This window comes from Mus musculus, chromosome 8 (genome assembly GCF_000001635.26).
Source record: "Mus musculus strain C57BL/6J chromosome 8, GRCm38.p6 C57BL/6J".
NCBI classification, from domain to species: domain Eukaryota; kingdom Metazoa; phylum Chordata; class Mammalia; order Rodentia; family Muridae; genus Mus; species Mus musculus.
Window position 1 is genome coordinate 119519303 of NC_000074.6, and position 17102 is coordinate 119536404.

The following is a 17102-nucleotide window of genomic DNA, read 5'->3' on the forward strand; positions in this document are numbered from 1 at the left end:
TGAGAAGATAAAATTGCCATGTGCTTGAAGAGGCCTCACACAGTTACACTGAGAAATCTACTGTCACATTTTCAATTGTTTTGTAAAAGTGTCTCTCAGTTACAGAAAAATAACCATCTTGATTGATGGTGGTGTGGCTGGTCGCTCTGAAGCCAGGCCATCGGTTTTCAGGAGGAAATGGTCCCACCAGCACATGGTCACCACAGGCTATCTTGTTAGTCTCTTAGAACTTAGCAGAGATATGAGATATGGCTGACAGCTCAGAATCCCAGCTCTGGAGTGACAGTCACAGGAAGAGCTTCCTGTGGTCCAGTCCCACTGCCCTGCACATAACTTTAAAAACCAGAGGCTGTATAGTTTGTTCCCGCTTCTCCCAACTCAGCAGGTCTGGGGACTAAGTGGACTATTTATGGTGAGTTCACCTTCTCAGCCTATACTGGGGCCTGGCCTGGCTTGAGGGATGTTTGCTGTGGGTAAATACAGACAATCAGAAATGCCTCTTGAAAGGGAAGATGGTGTCTTACTCTTTGAATTTTCATCAGGCTAAGAACTCTCAAAATCATTGAGACTATGCCACAGCAGTATGCCTAGCACAGAAGAACCCTTTGACTGTGACTAAGACCATTTTGAGCCCCATCCTGGAGAACTCCCCCTCTTTGGGTAGACTATACACTTATATTCAAATTTTCAGCAAGAATTCGTCTTGCTCATTTGGGATTCCCCCAGAATCCATGCCACAGTCAGTACTATACAAATAATACTGCAGTGAGTTTTACCAGGAACCAGAGAGGATGGAAGGGAAGGCCCATACTGCTAATGGCACTCCTAATGCCACAAAATACACACTGGGAACATAGCAGACACTGCTAAAGCCACACTTAGGAGAAAGTACAGCAGGTAGGGCATATGGGGAGCTGGAGAGGGAGGGGAAGGGCACCAGGCCTGTGAGCAGCAGCACCCTTCCTTTACCTTGGTCCTTGAAAGTCTGTGTGATCACGACGCCATCTTCTGGAAACTTGGCGATGCTGCACCCCGACGCATAGTACACTGGAAGACAGACAGGTGCTCAGCATTAAGGGGTGGAGACGTCCAACACCTGCCTCACTGACCCAACATGCATCTCACACAGGGTCTACACCACTCACTCACGTTTGGACAGTCTTTAACCTGAAGAGACAAACTGCTATTGCCTGTTACATATCAACTACAAGTAATCCTTTCAAACTTCAAGGGAAAAGTGCTAGTAGCATGCGGTTTCTGAAGAAAAAATTTAAAGTACATAAATAAACTTTTTTTGTTTGTTGAAAAGAGTTTCATTATATATCCCAGAGTGGCGTCAAACACCTGTCAGGCTTTGCCTCCCGAGTGCTAGGATTATATGGTCAGTTTATGTTGTGCTAAGGATGGAACTCAGGGCTTTGTGCATGCTAAGTAAATACTTTATCAACTGAGTCACATGTCCAGTTCATTTTTCTACAGTGATGCGAACTGAAGCTAAGTTCTTGCACATGCAAGACAGGTAACTACAGAGGTACAGCCCCGGTCCCTAGTGTGCTATTTAAAATCACTGTAGGTCTTTCTGCACTGCAGCTAACTTTTGAATCCCATCTCTCTGAAACCTAGACTTAAGCATGTAGCCCACACCCTCATCCTTTTGCCACTTGTATGCCTCTACACACAGACATAAAACCTTACTGTCATGGTTTGCCAGGACAAACTCCCCTTCATATAGGCCGTCACTGAACCCCATGTTCCACACAGACAGCAGCTCATTCAGAGCTGGGATGTTCGCTCCTCCGGTGTCTGGCATCCACCACTGCCTATAAAAGTGGCAGAAGGCACAGAGAAGGCAAGAATTAAAATCCTCACATACTTTTCCTCTTTCCTTGACAAAATCCAGTCCACACATACATATAAAAGTGTCAACTTAAACAAGCCGTTTGGTTTGAGAAATATGTAAGCTTACTACTCCAGCCAACTGTCTGCCTCTACACACAGACACACTGAACTTTTCTTTTATGAAATGAAAACTGGCATTTCACTGGCATGCAGTCCAGACAGGCCTAGTCTGGATCTAGGCGGACCAGTGAAGCAGAAGTGAGAAAGGAGGCAAATACGCTAAAGGAAATCCACAACATAAGACGACATTTACAGCGGCACTCCAGCACCCAGCGCCACAGGTCTTAGGTGCACATGAACTTTCTTATGTTTGGTATGAAGGACACAGGACAGAACAGCATGCGACAGAGAGTGAAGAACAGGTGTCTGTGCTCAGGAAGGGAGGACACTGACCCCTTAGTGAGCACTGAGTCTAGAAACCTGTCTCTCTACCAGGAGCTTCTTGTACGGAGAAAAGAGCTTTCTCCACGATCTAGAAAGACAAACCCAAGCTAGGACAGTCACACAATAGCCTGCTGGGGAGCTGTGACACCATACTGCTATGCAAGCGTACCTGGTGTTTTCATCATAAAACTTCACTTTTCTCATAACAGAAGTGTTGTACCAGTCACTGAAGATGACGAGGGAAAGGCCATTGTCCACATCCCTCCTCAGCTTAGCAATCTCCTCAGGGAAGTACTCTTCCTCACTGTCCACCAGCAGCAAAGTGCCTGAGGGAAGCAATGCCACACTCTGATAACTGTCACTCCTAAGTGGCAGAAAACAATTCCACAGTGCCATCTCTCACCAGTGTCCTGCCTCTAGGAGTCTGGCTGGTGCCAGCCTGCACCACTACAGAAGGAGGTAAGCAAGCCACAAGGACCAGCTAACTGTGTCTTTGGCTTTTATATTTGCTCAATATAATATTTTGCATTTACTTTGGAAAAAAGTAGTATATATATATATATATATATATATATACACACACACAGTATTTTTTAAAAACAAAACAAAACAAAAACGGTTGGGCCAGCAAGATAGCTTAGCATATAGTTCCTTCTACCAAACCTGATTTCACTCAGGATCCATAAACGTGCGTGCGCACACCCCCCCCCCCAATCTCTGCCCACAATCAGCTCTATAGTCAGCTGAGCATTCCGACCACTAGTGAGTATGAACACCATGGGAGCCTTGCTCTGCACCTCCGCTTTGACACGGGGACTCCACGCTGCCGTTACTGGCCTATCAGTGGTCATCACGGGAACACTCAAGACCTGGCCAGCAGGGCTGCTGCTCACCATACTGTGTGGCGTCAAAACATGTGAATGGGGCGCCGAGCACCTCCACGAAGTAGCCCATGCTGCGCAGATGCTGGTACATGTCCCTGAAGTTGGTGTGGACGTGGTCGCCATTCCTGAAAAGCAACAAGCACACGGTTCAGACCACCACTCTGCAGGAAAAGACGGGGCACAGGGCTGATCCTCTCCAGGGCTGCATCGCCTGTGTCAGACAAGCTAAAGCATCGATGAGAGAGACCTGTGTGCACGGCACGAGCCATGGTAACATGATGCAGGGATAAGGCTCACAGAGTCCTGAGCAGTACTTAACAGGAGCCACCTGCACGTGACAAGCACTATGGGGCTGCAGAGATGACTGACACACACGATTGCCCGTCGCCCTGTCTTGCTTTCCTTCCGAAACATGTTCACTCTTCCTCTGCACAGCCAGGTCAACTGTCTAAGTGCCTGGCAAAAAAACTTAGAGCCCATCTCCTTGCAACGCCCACCTGACAGGCTCCTGTGCAGGGCCATGGCCTTGCCTGCTGGCTGTCAGTTTCCCCTATTTCCACACCACCTGCCTTTCAGGAAAATCTTAACTCTAAAAGGAAATCTGGGGCTAAAGAGATAGCTCAGTGCTTAAATCAGCTGTTCTTACAGAGGACCCAGCACCCACGTGGCAGTGCACAACTATTTCCAGAAGAGCCAATGCCCTTTTCTGGTCTCCATGGGCACCAAGAATACAAGTGATGCCCAGACATTCATGCAGATAAAACATCTAAACACATAAAATTTTAAAAATTAAAAATAAAACAAGCAAATCTGACCCTGAATCAGGATTCTGATTCCCAGAATCAAGCCAGAGTGGAGGCCACGCCTTTAACCCCAGCAAGGAGAAGGCACTTTTCTGTGAGTTCAAGGCCAGTCTGGTTTAAAGATTGAGTTCTAGGCCAGCCAGGGCTGCACAGAAAAACCCTATCTCAAAAAATTAAAAATAACATAGGAGGAACAACGATATGAACTAATCAGTACCCCCAGAGCTCCCTGGAACAAAACCACCAATCAAAGAAAAAACATGGTGGGACTCAAGACTCCAGTTGCATATATGGCAGAGGATGGCCTAAGTCAATCATCAATGGGAGAAGAGGCCCTTGGTCCTGTGAAGGCTCGATGCCCCAGTGTAGGGAAGTGCCAGGGCCAGGAAGCAGAAGTGGGTGGGTTGGGGAGCAGAGGGAGGGAGAAAGGGATAGGGGGTTTTCAGAGGGGAAACTAGGAAAGGGGATAATGTTTGAAATGTAAATAAAGAAAATATCTAATAAAAAATAAAAATCTAAAAAAAAAATAAAAATAAGTAAATAAACCAAAAATAAACCAAAATCCCAGTCACACGGTCTGATCCCTTTCCTCCTCACCCCTCCACCACGGAGCCTAAGTGCCACTTCAACCCAGAGCCTAAGCCCCACTCTGCATTAAGAGAAACCAGCCTGCCTTTGAGGCCAAGAGGAGTAGCAAGGAGTAGCAAGCAGGACAGGGCCTGAGGCAGTCACAGCAGCCACACAGAGCTGGCTCGAGAGGCAGGGGAGGGACAGTCTGAAGCAAGCTGTGAGGAGTGACTGCTTTCAGATAATCATGTGGCCAACACACAGCGGATGGAATACAGGGAAACAACAACAACAGAACCAGAACCTGTCAAGAGGAGAGACATGTCACCTAGGCCTAAGACAGAGCCAAAGGAAGGCCACACATGGGAGGCTGGAGACAGAGCTGGAGGACGGACAGTGGGACTGACCTGACTTGCCACTGACTCAGTGGCAGACAGAAAACAAAAGACAACAGAGGATAAGGTCAGAGATTCTGTTGCACAAATGCATCTCAGAAGTTAGTGTCATCACAACACAGGCTCCCAACAGTGCCAGGAGAAAGCACACACAGCCCTGGGGGACAGCGTGCAGGCAAAGCTGCTGCTCACCAGTCTAAAGGGTCATTCTTCATCCGCAAGTTGTCCCTGGGGAAGTAGCCAGGTGGGTAGCGGAGGTTGTGGTACTGGTCCCAGAGGACTCTCTTGCTCCGAGGAGGGGTGGGAATGATCTTCACCTTGATGGGCAGCTTCACGGTGGAAGTGTGCTCCGCACCACTGTGTAACTGCAAAAGGAGACAGAGAAAACAGAAACTTGAAATGTACCTTGCGAGTATCTGAAAAGTCTTAGTCTGGGTTTTAAAATACCTTTTTCTTTTCCTCTTTCCCTCGTTTCTGAGATAAGATATCAAACTCAGGGTATGGATTCCAGATGCTGGGATGACCCATACAGTACCATACCACACTCAGAAAAACTGTTTCTATTTACCAGTTTAAGTCACATAGTTTAAATGCAATAATGTATAGCAATAAAATATATTCATGTGTTGCAATTAATTCTGTTCAAACTCAAGAAGAGTTGAAGACTTAAAATTCAGGCATTTTATTCCTAAAAGCCACTAGAGCACACAAAGCCAACCTCATATGTCCTACCTGGAGACCAATTTCAGATGCATTAATTCTGAGCTAGAAATTAGGCCCAAGGAAGTCCTGCCTGCTATGACGCAGCAGCAGAGCATAAGCACAGAGTGGGTCTAACCTCCTCAGAGTGTAAGCACAGAGCGGGGTTCTAACCTCCTCAGAGTGTAAGCACAGAGTGGGGTTCTAACCTCCTCAGAGCGTAAGCACAGAGCGGGGTCTAACCTCCTCAGAGCGTAAGCTGCTCTGAGGGCAATTCTGCTCCACTGCTCATGGCCATGAGGCTAATTCAGTCAACCTGAGTGATTCATTAAATGGAAACCCCCAGCTCTGAGTCTGTTCCCCACCTCTGCTCTCCTGTCAGGAGCTAGTAAAGGGTAAAGAAAAACAAGCCACAGTGTCCTGGTGACCCTTACCTCTGTCTCTGCTGGGGACGCCACTGTGATCATGATGTGGCCCTGAGCGATGCCTTCCCAGGAAGCTGCCTTCTTGGTCACAGAAATGGAGATGGCAAGGTAACCTGACCAGGGCCACAACACTGAGGAGTAGGAGAAGGCCACTTCAATGTTGTCTCCATTCTGTGGTAAATAGGGTCGCCACTCAGGCTGCATGGAAAAGAAATCAGGTCAATAGTGAAGTGAGGTGTGTGGAACACAAGAGTGACCCTAAGGGAGCTACCCTGGCTGCGCAGATGGAGTCTTGGACATAAGACAGGATGTGTGTGTTCTGCAAGGTTATAAAGCTGCCATTCCATAAGAAAACAGGGTGCACTTGTCAAGAGTTCTCCTGTCAGATGAAGAGAACTGACACAAGTGACCCCTTTAGACCTATCCTCAGTGTCACTGAAATGTCACTGATGCCAGCTGTCACCAACCAAATCCTACAACTACTGAAGGGCACCTGGAGGAAGGTCTGTGACTGCCCTGATGTGTGATATGCACACCCCACCATGGGCCAGAGGGGAGAGGAAAAGGAGGCAGTAAGAGAGCTCCAGAAACCGTACAGACCTAAGTCACTGACTCCCTCACAAGCCACACAGCCACAGAGCCAGGACAACTGCCCAGGAGACTAGGAAGAGTTCAGGGGAAAAAGACCATGCAGGGTACAACACCACACACCCCAGCGTTAATGACTACTCTTGGGCCACTGGTTAGCAACTTAGGAAAAAATACCATCAATCTCTTCTACAACAAACTTTAACAGATGAACAAATTCAATGTTTAATCACTGAGTTAGTGAAGTATTAGTATAAATATTAAAAAAGTACAGAATTAGCCTAAATATAAAACTGACTTTATTATACCTCTGTAAGGGGGAGTTGTAATTTTCTAAAAAACAGAAGAAAAAAAAAATCACACAAGAAAAAAATGCAGGGGGCTGGAGAGATGGCTCAGCAGCTAAGAGCACTGACTGCTCTTCCAGAGGTCCTGAGTTCAATTTCCAGCAACCACATGGTGGCTCACAACCATCTGTAATGGGATCTGATGCCCTCTTCTGGTGTGTCTGAAGACAGCAACAGTATACTCATATACATAAAGTAAATAAATAATTCTAAAAAAAAAAAAAGAAGAAGAAGAAGAAAGAAAGAAAAAAGAAAAAAATGCAACAATATCAAAATAGAAAACATTTGGGTTGGTGAGATGGCTCAGCAGGTAAGAGCATTAACTGCTCTTACGAAGGTCCTGAGTTCAAATCCCAGCAACTACATGGTAGCTCACAACCACTCGTCATGAGATCTGATGCCCTCTTCTGGTGCGCCTGAAGACAGCTACAGTGTACTTATAATAATAAATAAATCTTAGAAAAAAAAAGAAAACATTTACACAAGTGAGGATTAATAAAACCACCACAGAAAGTCATATCAAGTATAAGAAAACAATGCCTGGGGGTGGAGTGGTGAGGGCAACTCTACAAAACAAACAAGAACCACCAAGAGTTATCTTTTCTAAAACGGAGACTGTCAGAGCAGCAGAGGAAACTTCAATTCCAGTAAAAAGTAGACAAGGACACAAAACGGTAACTGGCACTGAGAGAAACAATCGGTAAACACAGAGGTGCCCACCCCAGAGAGTTGTTTTATACAAACTTCACTAACCAGATCATCTACCTCTAAAAGGCACAGACAGACAGACAGACAGACAGACACACACACACACACACACACACACACACACACACACTAAAAAAAGTGACAATATCCACACATCAGAGTATCACTAGCCATAAAAAGGAGCAAAACACAGAATGACACACGAGGAACCTTGAGAACATTCTCAGTGAGAAAAGCCAGGCACAGCAGGACTGTCTCGAGCAGGCAGATCCAGAGATGGAAAGCTGACTGAGCAAGGTGTAATCCCAGCATTTGGGAAGCAGGAGCAAGGGGATCTCTGTGAGCTGGAGGCCATCCTGGCCTATACAGCAGTTCTAAAGCTGCCGGTACTATAAATGAAGAGATCCTGTCTCCAATACAAAAAAGAAAGGGAAAGGAAGGGGAGGGGAGACGAGGGGGAAAGAAAGGAAAGCAAAGCAGACTGAGGGCCAAGGGATGGGGAGGGGAGGAAGGACAGAGCACATGCTGATGGACACATTATCTTCAGGGGTGACAGAAATGGTCTTGAATGCAGTCGATGCTGGCACAGCCGTGTGAATACATTAACAACACACTCAAATTTAAAAGACCCTCATGAAATACAAAAATGAGAAAGGCATGTCACCCAGGACAGGCATGGTGCAGACATCTCCATAAACCCCAGCAACAGCAGTCTTGGAGAGAAGTTAGTGTACGCACCAACAACTGCAGTAACCTCCACCCTGACTCAGGCAGGATTCTCATCTAGGGAGGACATGCTGAGGAAATACCTCAGAAGAAAAGAAAACTCTCTGTGTAACCAGACTCTTTGTAGACAAAAGCCACCTAAGTGCTCAAGTGAAGGCACACAGTGAGCCAATGCTAACCCAACGCCCATCGTGCGGAGACACTAAAGCACACTGCTGTTTCAGATGCCTACAGTGGACAGACTGAAATACAGTTTTGTTCACCACACAATGACAACAAACGACAAGTGGTTGCAATAAGGTCTGGTAAAGAGCCGGGAGTGGTGGCGCACACCTTTAATCCTAGCACTTGGGAGGCAGAGGCAGATGGATTTCTGAGTTCAAGGCCAGCCTGGTCTACAGAGTGAGTTCCAGGACAGCCACAACTACACAGAAAAACTCTTATCTTGAAAAACCAAAAATCAAAAAACAGCAAAAAAAAGTCTGGTAAAGGATATGTTTAAGAGCTGGAGAGATGGCTCAGTGGTTAAGAGCACTGACTGCTCTTCCACAGGTCTCAAGTTAAATTCGCAGCAACCACATGGTGGCTCACAACCATCTGTAATGGGATCCGATGCCCTCTTCTGGTGTGTCTGAGGACAGCAACAGTACACTGACATATGTAAAGTAAATAAATCTTTTTAAAAAATGTTTTAAAGTACCTGGTTCTGGAGGTGAGGTTAGAAAACCATAAAAGTAAAATTCAAAACAAGAACCAGGCCTTCTATAGGCCTACAAGTGCTCAGTAAGGAAGAAAGTCATTTTCATCGGGCAGTAGCTGTGAAAACGAAAAGGTGCTCTGCTGTTAGGAGCCAAAGCCAGAGAATGAACTGAGGCCTTGGCTTTTCTATAGAGGAACAGGTCTAACTTTCTGTACAGCATCTGCCTACCCTACCACCGTCTGAAGCTTGAGCAGCTGAAAGGAGCCCAGCACCCACTCCCCCCCAGACAGTTTCTCTGCACAGCGCTGGATGACCTGGAACTCACTCACAGACTAGGCAGGCTGTCCCTGAACTCAGAGATCTGCCTGTCCCTGTCTCCTGAGTGCTGGGACGAAAGGAGTGTGTAACACGCCCAGCTAAGCCCTTCTCTCTTAACTTCAGGAGGGACAGTAACTAAGGTACAAAGTCTGGGCCACGTCACACAGAGAAGTTTCACCTTATCCACAATTCTTCCTGTGACGCCCATGCCATTGAGGATGGTGACATTAACGATTGTTGGCATTCCTCCATAGTAGATAGGCTGGGAGCAGTAGGGCCACATGTAGGGACACTCAGTCAGGTCGATGTAGCTAGGACTCAGGCTGAAACAAGAAGAGAGTGTTACTGTAGACCACATCAGAGAGTGCCGGGCACAGGTAGCACAGTGGGGCTGCACACTAAAGGCCTGCTTGTAGGGTGTCCTGGCTGGCACTGAGGGTGTGCCCACTGTGCTGCTCCTGACTGTTACAGTGACCAGCAGAGATGTGCAGGAAGCACCTCCTCCTCCTGCAGTTGGGCTCTGTCAGCTCTATGGCAGCAGACTATGGACTGAAGTTTCAGGAGGCTTTCCTGGCAGGCACACCCATTTACCAATGCAGTCTGCAGTCAACGGAACAGCTCTGTGAAACCCTGCTCGGGGGCGGACAGGAGTGGACAGCACAGGAACTGAGTCTAGATTCCCCCAGACTTCCTGCACGTCAGCTGCCCTCCTCCCTTACAGCAGGGATTCTTGCTCTGGTGCACCAGGCACCCTCAGCTGAGACCCATGAAACATTCCCACAGAATGCTGAGCCTGGAGAGGCTGGGGCCTGGCCGAGATGCGCACAAGTGCTGACAAAATGATCCTGCATGTTCTTTCATCTGTTGTGTCTGAACTGCATCTGTGCCAGGTTAACAGCGTTCCTAGCCAACCCTGGGGTCAGCTATCTATGTGCAGGAAGTGTATGCAGCCGCAGACAGTGGGCAAGGCTGTTCCTTACTTCATCTCACTATGGTGCACTCATCTTAACCATAGCTGCACAAACTGAATTACTACATAAAAGTCTAACAGTATCTTTGTGTACATATTTTCATGTGCAAGTGCGCATGTGTGTATGCACATGAAGGTCAGAGGTCAACCTCAGATATTGTTCCTCAGAATGAATGTTCAACGTGTTTTGTGGGGTAGGGTGTCTCACCATAACCTGAGCCTCATAGATTCAGTTAAGACTGGTTGGCCAGCAAACTCCAGAGAGCGGGCTACTGCACTCAGCTATTTATATGTACTCTGGGGAGAGAATGCATGGCCTCATGCTTGCACAGCAATTACTTTACAGACTGGGCTACATCCTCAGCTGAGCACCGAGAGCTCAGAGACACACACGTCAAATGAAGCACACATAACACAAGCAGCCTATTGGGCCTAGACCAGAAGGGCCTGCGTGGGAGCACAGGTAACCTGACTGCAGCTTGCCCTGGTGCCATCAACATGCCAACATCAGGGAAGGCTGAGAGGAAAACTTCTGGGTTCTCAATACTATCTGTGAAACTTGGATGCAAATCTAAAGCCATCTCAAAACAGAAGGTAAAGAACGGCCTCAGACCAACCATGAGAAAATGGCAGATAAACCCTCATGAAGACAGCTGGCTCTTTATTCCAACTATCGAAGCATAAATAACAGAACAGGCAAACTGTCAGGGGCCAGTGACCAGAGACCAGGGGTAAGAAATCACAACATAGGGTCTGGAACCCCAACAGTTAAAAGACACAAGGGGATCGCATACAGTCTGAGTGGCCACAGAGGCCCTATCTACAAAGCCAGTGTTACATGTGACTTCCAATACTCTCAGGTCAGCTAAGCTGTTGGCCCTCTCTCACTGGGGAATCAGAGCAAACTGTATATGACAACTCTATCTTTGCAAACTTTCTGCAAACTTAAGATTGCTTCAAAAGTGTTAAGGAAATGCAAACTCTTCTTTTTTCTTCTTCTCGAGACAGGGTTTCTCTGTAACCCTGGCTGTCCTGGAACTCACTCTGTAGACCAGGATGGCCTTGAACTCAGAAATCCACCTGCCTCTGCCTCCCGGGTGCTGGGATTAAAGGCCACCAAGCCCGGCTGCAAACCCTTCTTTTTGCTACACCATTACGGTGCATAGCATTAGCGGGTGCAGAGGCCAGGTTTCTGCAGGCAGCACCTGGAGAAGCAGCCTACAACCTTACCACTGAGCCCAAGTGTGGGGCCAGGAGCCCTGCTGTCTAGCTACTGCTATGTGCAGAGGAGGCCAGAAGGAAAGGCCTGCTGAGCATGCCAGCACATACCCACCTTGCCTGCGGTTTATAGCTGCTGAGGATCTGATAAGCTCGCAGCAGATCCAACTTGCCATGACCTTGCTCGAACATGTTGACCCCAGGAAGTCTCCGGGCTGACGCTATCAAAGCTTGCTTCACACTGGCAGGATTCACCAGCTCCCGCTTCTGTACTGTGCTGGGGGAGGAGAAGCAGTCATTGCTCACTGTTCTCAGGATGGGATGAAAACCAAGCAGCCTCCAACTGGCAAGAGGGTCAGTATGTGGCCTGCAGTCTGTGTTATAGCTGGCTGGACTTCCTGGTCCAGTGGAGCCGTGAGATGAGAACACTATGAACTTAACAGGCCCTTGTGGCAGGTTTCACCGAACACTCAGTAAAGCTTCATATAAGTTTCCTAGCAGTGACTTTGTAGGCTCATGCCTATTTATACAAAATTCATAAATAATACAGTTTCCTGATAATCTGAATAAATCAATCACACAGGTTACAAGAGGGAAAATCATCATAGAGGTTCAAGGTCCACAGGGAGGGTCACCTGCTGGCTGAGATATAAAGGAAGATAGGTGGGTATTGGAGAGGAACCCAACACAGGGTGTGCAGGAGGTACAGGGTGAGGGGAGACCACTGCCTCCAGGGCGAGCCCTTGTCTTTGGGTTGGGTTTGGAGGCCTGAGACCACTGAGCATGCTGCCGGCACACTGCAGCTCCACACACTAACATGGAGCCTTGCTTGCCCAGCATGGATCACTCTAATTCTGAAATTTCACATTGACGTATCATAGACAAATAGGTTTTAATAACTAGATTGAGAGAGCAGTTGTCAGGCAAAACTGGAAAACTTACTTTTCTACGTAGCCCCATAAAGAGTAACTAATGGTGGAGGGGTAACCTGAGAGCCAAGGCAGGACTGTTAACAGGTAACCAGACAGTCAAAGGAGACCGTGGGGCTGGGCCTTCCTGAGGAAGAATCAGAGTCCTACTGGAAGCTGTAGGTCAGTAGATGTCACTTCCTCAATGAGCACCTACCACAGCAGGACAGCTCCTGTCAGCACCACTTCTGACTAGCACACTGGCATGCGACATGAACAGAGGTAGCTGAAGGCTCCCTCGACGCTGAAACCACTTGTGTTGAGCGCTGCTACTGGGACAGCAAGCACAGCTCCTCACCTCCCACTCACTTGGCAGGAGACGGAGGATGGGCTTCACAGAGAACTGGGAAGCCTGGCTTCCTGCTAACAGTTATGTGACAGACAAAAACAGAGCAGGAGTTTCTGTTTCTAGACTCCACAGTGCTAGGGCCTCGGGCCTGCGGGTTTCTTTACTCCGCACAGAACACATACAGAAGTCTAAGTCTGCCTTCCCTCCTTTATTGCTTCCCAGGGGAGAGCCAAGCAGTGCTTCTGCAAGGCACACACTTTCAAGAACCTGGCTCTAACCTATAAGGCAAAGTCAGGCAAGAGATGCACTGCTCCCGTCGATGTTACCAATAATATAATCTCTGCTTTTAGAAACTGAGCATACAATTAGCTAAATTATAAAATGAGCATAGAATGCGAACTTCAAATATGTAGAGATGTGTGCTTATGTGTGTTATTACAACATGGTATCTCAACAGAGGAGGAGAGAGCCTGATGTCAGGGGAATGCAAGTGCTTCAAAGACTTAACCGAGAGAAAGGGAGCACGGCCCATCTGACCACGCGCCAGGGCAGGCGTGCTTCAGTTCTGCTCTACCACAGCCCAGAAGCTGCTTCTAGTTTCATCACCTACAGAAGGAAGGGCCGAGGACTAAGGTCCACTCCAACTACAGATGAGAGTCAACAGGACAGAATGCGTGGCACAGAGACACCTGTCAGTCATCAAGGACACTGGCTGGCTGGCTGTCAGGACCTAAGTGGCTTCACAGCTTAGCTAAGAGCATGGAAACAAAACACGAGGTGATGGCTATGTTAACTTGCTTCTTAGTAGAAACCAGTTATTCTCTGGGTCCCAGGACATAATGTTACAGATGTTAACTTTGCACAGAACTTTAATAAGAGGGTTCAGCAAGGATACGTGCTTGTTTTGTGCCCTTGCCCACCCGGTACATATGTTGTAAGAACAGCCCAGCCCAGCCTAACCCAGCCAAGCCAAGCAAAGCCGCATCTCAATTGTGGAGCCATGGAAACAATAGAAATGTGCCCTGCAGGGTTTCTGGCTTACTCCAGTTTCCAGCTAGCAGAGAGGGATCGTTGGCCTCCTGTGGGAGATGAGGGAGCAGAGACACCAACTATCAGTGTGCAATACTCACCTTACTAACAAGGTGACGGCCCCAGCGACCACTGGGGAAGCGACACTGGTCCCTGAGAGTGCACGGCAGCCCCCTTTCACACCGGAACCCCGCACTCCAGCACCATAGGTGACAATGTCAGGCTTCACACGACCATAGCCTCCTGGTAATTCCTATAAACAAGGGTAGCTTGGTTTCTCATCACATCTATAGCCCTTAGCCACACACGGGTTATATGTGAATAAAATCAGACAGATTTAAACATTTATCTGACAAGATGCTGATTTGAGTCTGAAATACTCTGCAAACTGAAGACAAGCTTTAGTGGTAACAAAAACAAAACCAATTTAGTGTTTTATAATACTAAAATAGCAAAACAAGGAAAGATAGCTTTGCTAATATTTTAATAATTGCTCAGATCAGAAAGTAGCCACTGACGTGTCACTGAGAACCAGCAGCCGCTCTATCTTCTGATAGTCGAGAAATATGTCAGAGAATTAAGAAACTAAAACCAAAAAAAACCCATTTACAGGTATCTTCTTCATAAGGAAAATAGAACATGGTTATGATTAGCTGTTTCAAAGAGCAAGGGACCACTGAGGGCAGGCATGCCTACACAGACATCATTCTATTCAGATCCCTAAAAAGTGGACCCCGATGAGAAATATATACAAAGGGATTATAAACTCTCTTCCCCATACCCGGCCTTTTCTCTGAATCTCTAGACACAGCCTTGCTGGGCAGCAAAGACTAGACTTGAGCTTTCCTGAAATCTTTTGTTCTTGTCTTCTTAGTGCTGGGATTATAAGCATGTGCCACCGTAGCGGCCCAAGAACTTAAATTATATTCTGCTGAGAAAAAAAGTATACTTATTTGAAATGCAAATCTTCTCCTGGCAATCAGTAACAAAAGGAGTGTAGACACATGGGCAAAGTGTGAAGACGCTGTTGGCCACAGCTGCATAGACAACTCAGGACTATTTCTCCACAGCACTGAAAAATAAGCCCTTGAGGAAGACTGAGGAGGCCACAGTTGAAGGGAGCTGCAGACTCCTGCTGGCAGGTGCTCTGCTTGCTGCTACCTGACAGCACAAAGAACATGCTGCGGAACACACAGCACAGTGCAGGCCTGACTCAGAGGAGGGTCTACCAGACCAGACCATGCATCATGGCACTGAATGGGTCAGCTCTAGAGATGGCATCCTATATGTGAGGACAGAGACTTAGCAGCTAATGGAGCCCACAATGTACAGCTGAGCTGGCATGGAAGACTATTCTAGAGTACTGCATGATGTGGGGTGGGGGTGGACAAGGCCTATGTGCGCCCACAAAGCTGTCAACCTTTCTGGGCCCTTCTTGATGTTTCTCAGAGCTTTGCACATATTCAAATTAGAGCAAACAGACATGTTCTAACCCCAAAGAACACTAGGGGCAGGCGCCTCCCAGTCACCCTTGAAGGATGAAGTGACACACTCTGACTCCATGCAGCTTAATCTCTAACACTCTGCAATGGCTGTGACAGACCTGGCATCAGCTACTCTTATTGGGCTTTCATTCTGACTTCAGTGCTAGGGATGGATTTGGGGTCTGGAACTTGCCAGCCAACGTTCTCCCATGCGGCTAAATCACCAACCTCGGAATTTACTTAAGGCCAAAGACAACCTGAGCTCGTACTGAGGAAAGCTGCTGTCTTCCTCTCCTTCACCTATACTTGTGCTTCAGAGGATGGTAAAAAAAAGACATGAACTGGGAAATGACCCTCAGAATCCACCCAGATCTTCAAGACAGCTCAATTCACTGAACTAAAAGGTGGTTAACACCAAAGTTCCTGATCCCTTGTCCTCACAGGGGACGGGTGGTGTGTGTACATACCCACAGCCCTGGCTACTTCTCTGCCTGTGCATTGACAAAACACATAGCAATGCTCTTAGACCGAGGGCTCTGTGAGTCCCATTAGGCTATTACAGAAAGCATACCCAGGTAGTCATTCCCCTGGAAGAAAAGCGAGCGATGTTATCTTCAAAGTCAATGCCACCCACTCCAATCACATCCATCTGATCAGCAGGGTTATTCAGAGTGCTGGATTGAGACACACAAAAGAAAAAGAGAGAGAGAGAAAAAAAAAGGAAGAAAAATAATTTAAAATGAATAATTCAAACCAGGTCAAGCACTCCCAGAGAAATCTAAGGTCATTTCTGTCTTCTGTCCGAAAGTGCGCAGCTTTGACAGGAGGCTGCACCTTAGCACGCACGCATCTGGAGGGTTTCTTTCCCCTGCATTTCAGGTTCCCTCAATCTCTCCTGGCCATGGGCTTCCCCAGAGCCTCCTTAGCCGTCTCTCACTCTTCTCCATGTTCTCACACCAATCTGAGGCCGTCAGCGTGCCTCGTCTGTCTCTTCCACCAGAACAGACACTATCCAGGTGTGATGCCACAGTTACATCTACTGTATGTGCCACTTCCTCAGGACAATGCGAGGACGGCTACTTTCACCCTGCAATTTTAAGCCCTTAGATAACAGACACATGCCAGGACCTCACAGCACTAGAGCTGCACAAAAGGCTATAGTAAAATGAGTGACGAAAGGGTTAGTCATAGCCAGGCATGATGCTGCACACCTTTAACTCCAGCACTCTGAGGCTTCTGAGTTCAAGGCCAGTATTGAAAACCTTTAGTGCTTCTCCCGGAGACACAGGAGGGACTAGACCCAAGGAGGATGTGCATGGGTCAGTGGTAAACAAGGCAGGCCAAAAGCTCTGTCAAAGAGCTGGCAAACTGCTGCAGTGTTGTCCTGCACAGCACAGAAAGAGACAGAAGGAAAGCAGCAGCAGCTGCAGTCAAGGCAGATCTCCCCGATGCTCCCCGGTGCTCCCCTGTGTATGAGCATCACCTACCCAGCATCAGCATCTGAAGAGCAGCCATGAGCTCAGAAGGGAAGGTCTGCAGCCTGGACAGACCCCATCATACCTGTCTGACCACACCAGGCTCCACTCCTGTTCATGCTAACACAGCTAAGAAAGCTGAAAGGCAGGATAAGGGTCCAGGAAACAGACAACCTGGGTGACTCTGAATTGAGTGGGGCTGTCAGAAATGGGAGATACAGCATCA

General features: G+C 47.6%; 1 protein-coding gene across 8 annotated transcripts in view; it reads right to left on the reverse strand.

Moving 5' to 3' along the window:
* Positions 1 to 17102, reverse strand: part of Mbtps1 (membrane-bound transcription factor peptidase, site 1) — a 50714-nt gene that overhangs the window by 11152 nt on the left and 22460 nt on the right. For 7 of the 8 annotated variants that reach the window (XR_878851.2, NM_001167910.1, NM_019709.4 and 4 more), the window contains 10 exons: positions 15973 to 16075; positions 14019 to 14170; positions 11747 to 11908; positions 9622 to 9766; positions 6066 to 6254; positions 5125 to 5297; positions 3177 to 3292; positions 2453 to 2609; positions 1696 to 1820; positions 970 to 1047 (listed from right to left, as the gene is read on the reverse strand). Coding sequence is in view for 7 of the 8 variants with exons in the window: in NM_001167910.1 (NP_001161382.1) it covers positions 970 to 1047; positions 1696 to 1820; positions 2453 to 2609; positions 3177 to 3292; positions 5125 to 5297; positions 6066 to 6254; positions 9622 to 9766; positions 11747 to 11908; positions 14019 to 14170; positions 15973 to 16075 (1400 nt within the window). In the remaining variant the exon portion in view is untranslated. The remainder of the gene's footprint in view (positions 1 to 969; positions 1048 to 1695; positions 1821 to 2452; positions 2610 to 3176; positions 3293 to 5124; positions 5298 to 6065; positions 6255 to 9621; positions 9767 to 11746; positions 11909 to 14018; positions 14171 to 15972; positions 16076 to 17102) is intronic. The other variant, XM_030243692.1, reaches the window with a different exon arrangement.